Source organism: Salvelinus sp. IW2-2015, linkage group LG13 (genome assembly GCF_002910315.2).
Source record: "Salvelinus sp. IW2-2015 linkage group LG13, ASM291031v2, whole genome shotgun sequence".
Lineage (NCBI taxonomy): Eukaryota > Metazoa > Chordata > Actinopteri > Salmoniformes > Salmonidae > Salvelinus > Salvelinus sp. IW2-2015.
This window is the reverse complement of record NC_036853.1, coordinates 6756556-6766085: the sequence shown is the minus strand read 5'-3', so window position 1 is coordinate 6766085 and position 9530 is coordinate 6756556. Positions and strand designations below refer to the sequence as shown.

Genomic DNA, 9530 nt, shown 5'->3' with positions numbered 1-9530 from the left:
GGCAGTTAGCCTACACTGTTTGGTTAATGCTGGTAGTTTTGGCTGTTAGCCTAACATGTTTGTTGATGCTGGTAGTTTTGGCTGTTAGCTCTACATGTTTTGTGTGATGCTGGTAGTTTTGGCAGTTAGCCTACATGTTTTGTTGATGCTGGTAGTTTTGGCAGTTAGCCTAATGTTTTGTTGATGCTGGTAGTTTTGGCTGTTAGCCTAATGTTTTGTTGATGCTGGTAGTTTTGGCTGTTAGCCTACATGTTTTGTTGATGCGTAGTTTTGGCTGTTAGCCTACATGTTTTGTTGATGCTGGTAGTTTGGCTGTTAGCTACATGTTTTGTTGATGCTGGTAGTTTGGCTGTTAGCCTACATGTTTTGTTGATGCTGGTAGTTTTGGCTGTTAGCCTACATGTTTTGTTGATGCTGGTAGTTTTGGCATGTTAGCCTACATGTTTTGTTGATGCTGGTAGTTTTGGCTGTTAGCCTACATGTTTTGTTATGCTGGTAGTTTTGGCTGTTAGCCTACATGTTTTGTTATGCTGGTAGTTTTGGCGTTAGCCTACATTTTTGTTGTAATGCCTGGTATGTTTTTGGCTGTTAGCCTATGAGTTAATTAAGCAATAAACATCCCATCATGCTTAGGGTCATCTATAAAAATTCTGGACAGGCCATGGCTATCTCAGTCACCAGATCTCAACCCAATTGAATCTCATGGAAGATTCTGGAGCAGCGCCTGTTTTTCACCTCCATCACCAAATTAATAKATTTCTCYTGGAAGAATGGTGTCACATCCCTCCAATAGAGTTCAYACACGTAAGATATATGAAGCTATKCTGGCTCATGGTGGCTCAACGCCCTATTAAGACACTTTATGTTGACGTTTCCTTTATTTTGGCAGTTACATGTAGGTCTGTGGTGTAACTGTAACAGATTATAGAGCTGACACCATTTTCCTACTCTACATGACAGAGAATGTTGTCTGTAAGGCCTACATACTACACTGTATATGAATCTTCTGTAACCGTGCATGCCCCTGAACACACCCTTATGTACAGTAGAATGTTTGCAGGCAGTAAGTGAGTTTAAACCGCTTCGACTAGGTCCAGGGGGAGCACAGATTCACGATGAAGAAAAAATATGTTATATATACCACACATTTCTAATAAACAATCTGTAATGTTGCACGTCCCTAAACACGTCCCATATGTACAGGGCATTTCAACTAGGTTCTGGGGAGCAGAGAATCGTGACCAAGTAAAAAATATGCATTTTAAAAAGCATACTGCATTATTGACCTCATAATTTTTAGAGGAATGAGCTTCACCGTTTCCTGTTTCCTGCTCCCAAAGGTGATATAAGTCCACATGCACGATGCAGCCCAATCAAAACTCGCTCCCAATCAAAACTGCTCAAAAAGGTCCATCCTGGGGATTTTCAAACACGATAAATAACATTTTTCGATGACGTTTGAACGAACATCCACTGTCACGAAACATCACAAGTCAAACACAATTAAATTATTTACCACAATGGGAGTGTGGAGTTAGATATGGKATGGATGGAGAGACAAAATGAGCTAAAAACAACCGTTGTTTTTATKGGAGGGCCACCCTAAATAATAAGAGGGAAGTTATCAGAGAGAGTTTAGAGCCTGTAATGAGGTCTTGGTTGGTGTTTGGTAATTAGAAGCCTGGAGACCAAAACACAGAGAGCTGTGGTCTTTCTCGACTAATGGCTTACAAACACGCTCCGCGAGCCACGGGAGGTGTAAGACAACACCCTGCATGAGCCCGCACTGCACATGGCTCGCTAGCCTCTTRTCCACACGGGGTGGCTGTGTTTTTGAGGCATTTGTGTCCAATTGGATGCCTGTTTTTGATGCGAGTTTATAGGAAAGTGTGTGTTTGATTGTGTGTGTGTGTGTGTTAGCTACAAAGATATAAACATAGTTGTGATATAGCGTGGCACCATTTAATCTAAAGCACATGAATGCATGGTTTAAGAAGTTCCTTATCCTCCAAACGGTCTCACTTTAAAACAGGAAACAGGAAGTGGTGGAATCTGATTATCTGGAGCCAAATCGACAGTGAGTCAGTGTAGCTTATCTACACACACTACATAGACGCACACACACYCACTCACATGCACGCACACAACAGAGCTGGGGTTAATTAAAACAACACCGTCGTCCTCTCTCATTAGCTAGCATGAAGAAAGCAATAGCTAGTCTTCCTCTCCCATTAGCTAGCATGAAGAAAGCAATAGCTAGTCTTCCTCTCCCATTAGCTAGCATCGCAGCAAGCCATATCTAGTCTTCGTCTCTCATTAGCTAGCATGCAAGAAAGCCAATAGCTAGTCTTCCTCTCCATTAGCTAGCATGCAGCAGCCATAGCTTAGTCTTGCTCTCTCATTTAGCTTAGCATGCAGCAAGCCATAGCTAGTCTTCTCTCTCATTGCTAGCATGCGCACAGCATAGCTAGTCTTCCTCTCCATTACTAAGCCAATGCAGCAACCCCATAGCAGCTAGTCGTTGACTCTCTCATTAGCTAGCATGCAGCAAGCCATAGCTAGTCTTCTCCTCCTATTAGCTTAGCAATGCAGCAAGCCAATAGCTAGTCTTCCTCTCTCATTAGCTAGCATGCAGCAAGCCTTAGCTACAGTAGGCTTTTATAGTAAGCTTTTATAGGACCTCTCTCATGAAATAACTAAATTAATGCTTGGTAATATAGAATTTCCATTAGAATAAAATGGTAATGACAGCAGGAAACTGACAGGTATTTAACCACTCAAGTCTTTAAAAAAGAAATAAAGTATTACGGGCCAGAAGGAGACAATGGAACAGGACCTCTCCCAAATCTGGTCCATCTGAACCCCAGTGTGACGGGACAGCTACCAGGGAGCTACTTTTGTCCAGGAGGGAAAATGATTTTGGGAGAAAAGATGCTACACTTGCCAAGCCCTTTCTTCATGGGCCCTTGTACAATAAAAAGGTTTAATGTTATGGCAGAAAGTCATGGATTCCACAAGCCTGCTCCAGGCGAAGGAGAAAAAGAGAGAGAGAGAGAGTAACTATGAACTATTTCCACATCGTTACAACACTGTACACAGCCATAATGACATTTAAAATGTCTCTATTCCTTTGAAACTTCAGTGAGTGTAATGTTTACTGTTCAATTTGTATTATTCATTTCACTTTTACTTATGATCTATTTCACTTGCTTTGGCAATGTAAACATATGTTCCCCCCATGCCAATAAAGCCCTTTATGTGTTTTAACAGTGGACACAATCACAGAAGTTCCCAAAGATTAAAGACATTTCAAATGTCATATTATGTCTATATACAGTGTTGTAATGATGTGCAAATAGTTAAAGTACAAAAGGGAATATAAATAAACATAAATATTGCTGCTGGGATTGCACACTGTGCTATTTCACCCAATTGTTATGGGAGTTTATCAAAACAGGATTTGTTTTCGAATTCTTTGTGGATCTGTGTAATCTGGGGGAAATATGTGTCTRTAATATGGTCATTCATTTGGCAGGAGGTTAGGAAGTGCAGCTCAGTTTCCATTTTATTTTGTGGGCAGTGTGCACATAGCGTGTCTTCTCTTGAGAGCCAGGTCTGCCTTCGTCCTTTCTCAATAGCAAGGCTATGCTCACTGAGTCTGTACATAGTCAAAGCTTTCCATAATTTTGGGTCAGTCACAGTGGTCAGGTATTCTGCCWCTGTGTTCTCTCTGTTTAGGGCCAAATAGTATTCTAGTTTGCTTTGCTTTTTTGTAAATTCTTTCCAATGTGTCAAGTAATTATCATTTTGTTTTCTCATGATTTGGTTGGGTCTAATTATGTTGCTGTCCTGGGGCTCTGTGGGGTCTGTTTGTGTTTGTGAACAGAGCCCCAGGACCAGCTTGCTTAGGGGACTCTCCTCCAGGTTAATTTCTCTGTAGGTGATGGCTTTGTTTATGGAGGTTTGGGAATCGCTTCCTTTTAGGTGGTTGTAGAATTTAACAGCGCTTTTCTGGATTGATTGATAATTAGCGGGTATCGGCCTAATTCTGCTCTGCATGCATTATTTGGTGTTTTACGTTGTACACAAAATATATTTTTGCAGAAATCTGCATGCAGTCTCAATTTGTTGTTTGTCCCATTTTGTGAATTCTTGGTATGTCGAATTCTATGTTCCTTTTGATGGCATAAAAGGCCCTTCTTGCCTTTGTGGAAGTTACCTGTGGCGCTGATGTTTAGGCAGAGTTATGTATAGTTTTTTGTGTGCTCTAAGGCAACGGTGTCTAGATGGAATTTGTYTTCGTGGCCCTGGCAACTGGACCTTTTTTGGAACACCATTGTTTTTGTCTTACTGAGATGTACTGTCAGGGCCCAGGTCTGACAGTATATGTGCAGAAGATCTAGGTGCTGCTGTAGGCCCTCCTTGGTTGGGGACAGAAGCACCAGATCATCAGCAAACAGTAGACATTTGACTTCAGATTCTAGAACGGTGAGGCCGGGTGCTGCAGACTGTTCTAGTGCCCTCGCCAATTCATGATATATTTGTTGAAGAGGGTGGGGTTTAAGCTTCATCCCTGTCTCACCCCATGGCCTTGTGGAAAGAAATGTGTGTTTTTTGCCAATTTTGTTTGTGTACATGGATTTTATAATATCGTATATTTTTCCCCCAACACCACTTTTCATCAATTTGTATAGCAGGCATTCATGCCAAATTGAGTCGAAATCAACAAAGGATGAGACGACTTTGCCTTTGTTTTTTTGTTTGTCAATTAGGGTGTGCAGGGTGAATACGTGGTCTGGTCGTACAGTAATTTGGTAAAAAAGCCAATTTGACATTTGCTCAGTACATTGTTTTCYTTGAGGAAATATACGAGTCTGCTGATAATGATAARCCAGAGGATTTTCCCAAGGTTGCTGTTGACGCATACGGTTGAAGTCGGAAGTTCACATATACCTTAGCAAAATACATTTAAACTCAGTTTTTCACAATTTCTTTTTCACAATCTAATCCTTGGAAAAATTRCCTGTCTTAGGTCAGTTAGGATCCCCACTTTATTTTAAGAATGTGAAATGTCAGAATAATAGATGAATGATATTACAGCTTTTATTTCTTCCATCACATTCCCAGTGGGTCAAAGTTTACATACACTCAATTAGTATTTGGTAGCATTTCCGTTTTAACTTGGGTCAAACATTTCGGTAGCCTTCTACAAGCTTCCCACATATGTTGGGTGAATTTGGCCCATTCCTCCTGACAGAGCTGGTGTAACGAGTCAAAGTTTGTAGGCCACCTTGCTCGCACGACGCTTTTTCAGTTCTGCTCCACAAAGTTTCTATAGGATTTGAGGTCAGGCGCTTTGTGATGGCCACTCCAATACCCTTGACTTTGTTGTCCATTGTCCGACATTAGGATATGAACCTAGGATATGCATATAATTGGTAGATTTGGATAGAAAACACTCTAAGTTTCCAAAACTGTTAAAATAATGTCGTGAGTATAACAGAACTGATAATGGCAGGCGAAACCTGAGAAAAATCAATCCAGGAAGTGGGTTTGTAGTTTTCTATTGAATGCCATTACAGTATCCCATTGACTTAGGATTGCACTTCTTATGGCTTCCACTAGAATTGGCACTTCCCTTGGCTCCACTGATGTCAACAGTCTTAGAAATTGTGATACTTTTCGGATTTTTCGTCTGTCTGTTTTGACTGCCTTTGAGCCCTGTGGATTACTGAACAAAACGCGCAAACAAACTGAGGGTTTTGGATATAAAGAGGGACTCTTATCGAACAACATAACATGTATTGAGTAAACGGGAGTCTTGTGAGTGCAACCATATGAAGATATCAAAGGTAAGTGATTATTTATCACTATTCTGACATGTTTTACTCTCTTACTTGGCTGGTAACTGTTTGTAATGATTTGTCTGCTGGGCCGCTGTTCTCAAGATAATCGCATGGTTGCTTTGCCGTAAAGACCTTTTTGAATCTGACACGTGGTTGGATTAACAAGAAGTTCATCTTTAAACGATGTGTAAAACTTGTATGTTTTATGAATTTTTATAATGAGTATTTCTGTTTTTGAATTTGGCGCTCTGCAATTTCACACTGGATGTTGGCCAGGTGGGAACGGTAGCTCAAGAGAGGTTAACTTCCTGACTGATGTCTTGAGATGTTGTTTCAATATATCCACAATAATTTTGCTCCGCCTCCATGATGCCATCTATTTTGTGATGCGCACGCAGTCCTCCTGCAGCAAAGCACCCCCATAACATGCCCCCGTGCTTCACGGTTGGGATGGTGTTCGTCGGCTGCAAGTCTGCCCCATTTTCTTCCAAACATAACGATGGTCATGTTGGCCAAACAGTTCTATTTTTGTTTCATAAGGCCCAGAGGACATTTCTCCAAAAAGTGCATCTTTGTCCCCAGTGCAGTTGCAAAACCGTAGTTCTGGCTTTTTTATGGCGGATTTGGAGCAGTTCTTCTTCCTTGCTGAGCGGCTTTTCAGGTTATGTCGACATAGGACTCGTTTTAACTGTGGATATAGATACTTTTGTACCTGTTTCCTCCGCATTTCACAAGGTCCTTTGCTGTTGTTCTGGGATTGATTTGCACTTTTCGCACCAAAGTACGTTCAATCTCTAGGAGACAAGAACGCGTCTCCTTCCTGAGCGGTATGACGGCTGCATGGTCCCATGGTGTTTATACTTGTGTACTATTGTTTGTACAGATGAACGTGGTACCTTCAGGCGTGGGAACTGTCCCCAAGGATGAACCAGACTTGGGGAGGTCTTGGCTGATTTTTTTGATTTCCCATGATGTCAAGCAAAGAGGCACTGATTGGTTGAAGGTTAGGCCTTGAAATACATCCACAGGTACACTCCAATTGACTCAATTATGTCAATTAGCCTATCAGAAGCTTCTAAAGCCATGACATCATTATGGAATTTTCCAAGCTGTTTAAGGCACAGTCAACTTAGTGTATGTAAACTTCTGACCCATGGAATTGTGATACAGTGAATTATATAGTGAAATAATCTGTCTGTAAACAATGTTTGGAAAAATTACTTGTGTCATGCACAAAGTAGATGTCCTAACCGACTTCCCAAACAATAGTTTGTTAACAAGAAATGGTGTGGAGTGGTTGAAAAACGACGTTTAATGAAATCCCAACAATAAGTGTATAGTAACTTTTTCTTCCGACTTTAACTGTATTTGCCATTTGAGTCAATGAGAAGCACAATCTCTGGCTTTTGTGTGTCCTCAGTGGATGTTGGTGGTTGTCAAGTGAGATATCAGGGGAGCTGACAGGATTTGGTTTCTGGCCCAAACTTTATATTTGACTGTATATTCCAGTCAAAGACAGACAGACAGCGAAAACAGGAACTCGTATGAAACCGGTGATAGCTAATGTTAGTTAAATTGACCTGGGCCGTGTTCATTATGCACAAAACAGAAGAAAACAGACTGAAACATGCCACATTAGTAAACCTCACAGGAAACAGGAAGTCACAGAGGAAGAGACCACCAACAACACAACCCTGAGGCAGCGGCGCCAGAACAAATCCTCCTGAGACTGCCCCTCACAATCCCTGGCCGCTGATGCATTCTGCAACCAAACAAAGCCACTCTGTTTTGCTTTCTTGAGGCCTTTTGGGATTTTACATTTTAGTAATTTAGCAGACACTCTTATCCAGAGCGACTTACTGTAGGAAGGTCCACTCTTGGGAATCAAACCCACAACCCTGGCGATCAAGTGTAATGCTCTACCAACTGAGCCACACGGMAGGTTTTACTCTGCCCAAAATCTGTCCTCGAAAATAAGCCCACAAAGTGAGGAATMTTTGTATGGTGGTCAATGAGTGTCAAATTTGGTCAACGATAAAAAGTCATTGCTAATTTGCTACATGAGGCTTATTTGATGGAATAGAAGTTTCGTAACGGTTAGGTTGTTACAAATACACTGATATAAGTGGACGCACGTGGCATTTCGTCAACTTTGGGAGAAAAAAATAAAACTACTTCATTTCGGAGTTGTGTCTGTTGTGATATAACCTYCTTTAGCTTTATAACCTGTTTTAGCATGGACTTTGCCATTGAGTGCTTCCACCATTTTAAAGTAGTRAACTGGGTGGGGATTCCAATGAGTTGGGAGCAATTAGCCAATGAAGAAGAAAACTGACTACTTTAAAATGGAGATAGCCTCAATGGCACTGCCCATGCTGTCACAGACGCTATAATGGTACAAACACAAAGATGAGTCCTCTACCTATATCTATGGCCTGTTGTTCACACGTGTATCTTGCCCTATCATTGGCTAGAATGGTCCCACCTGATSTCGCCTCCTCCCGCCTGCCTTCCATCTTTGAGGACATGTATTTCCATTGTTGGAGTGGTCACTTGACAGTCTTGTCAATATAATAGACAATCTTTGACTGTTCACCTTCCCCCCCGTTGACTACAAAAGAGTTTTGGCATCAGGAAAGCAAATACATACAAAAAAGGAGAGTCCTCAGCAATTCATAAACAGAACTCTATGTCCCTCCATTCCGTAGGAGAGTTGTTAAGTTCCGAGGCCGTGTTGATGTCACTTTGGGGTCAGATAGGGTTCAAAGCCGTCTGTGTGGTCTGGTACWGTTGTGTTATTATATTTAGTTGTGGTAGTGTTTGTTATCGTAAGCAGAGCGGGAAATGTCGTGCTCACCTCGGCCAGTTTGTACGGAACGATCAGCCTCTCTCCCACCGTCACCGTCTTCCTGGTGGTCAGAGCCTCGAACAGCATCTCCTCCTTCACCTTCAAAGACAAGTTCAAGGACACAGGTCAGTCAGTCATTTTAGATAACAACACCACGCCCCGTGCCGCCCACTTTTCTGACTGACACTGACATGGTTAGCTTATTGTTAATAGAGCAAGAACACACACAAAACACAGAGACACACAAGACACACAGACACCACACACACACACACACACACACACAACACACACACACACACACACACAACACACAACACACACCACACACACACACACACACACACACACAACACACAACACACACTTAGCCCCAGGAGACAGCTCATTGAGAGAGGCAGATGTCACTGCACACACTTCTGACACTCATCCATCCATGGGATTATGGGGTGGGGCGGCTAATAGCTATTTTTGTCAGTTACTCCTTTATAATGATCTTTATAATGGTCTATGTATGTCTATGTAATGGTTTTTTAATAGTATTTATAATGGTCTTTAAAATGGTCTATTAAAAAAAATGGTCTGGTCTGTAAAAATGGTCTGTAAAATGGTCTGTAAAATAGTTCTTTATTAATATTGGGTCTGTAAATAGTCTTTATAATTGGTCTGGCGTAAAAATAGTTCATTTAAAATTTAAAAAATGAGTTTTAAATTTAAGTTTATGTTTGTAATTAAAAAAAAATAGTCTGTGTAAAAGTTTATGAGGAAGATATTTTTCTATGGTTAAATAGAAATATGTCTAATTAAAAGTAAACAGAAGCTGACATATATGAGAA

The 9530-nt window shown here is 41.1% G+C and overlaps 1 protein-coding gene across 1 annotated transcript in view; it reads right to left on the bottom strand.

Annotated features, from left to right (window-relative positions):
* The window catches only part of LOC139028576 (unconventional myosin-IXAa-like), a 123303-nt gene that overhangs the window by 109659 nt on the left and 4114 nt on the right, over positions 1-9530 (bottom strand). The window contains exon 2 of the mRNA XM_070446353.1: positions 8704-8793. Within this exon, the coding sequence (XP_070302454.1) occupies positions 8704-8793 (90 nt within the window). The remainder of the gene's footprint in view (positions 1-8703; positions 8794-9530) is intronic.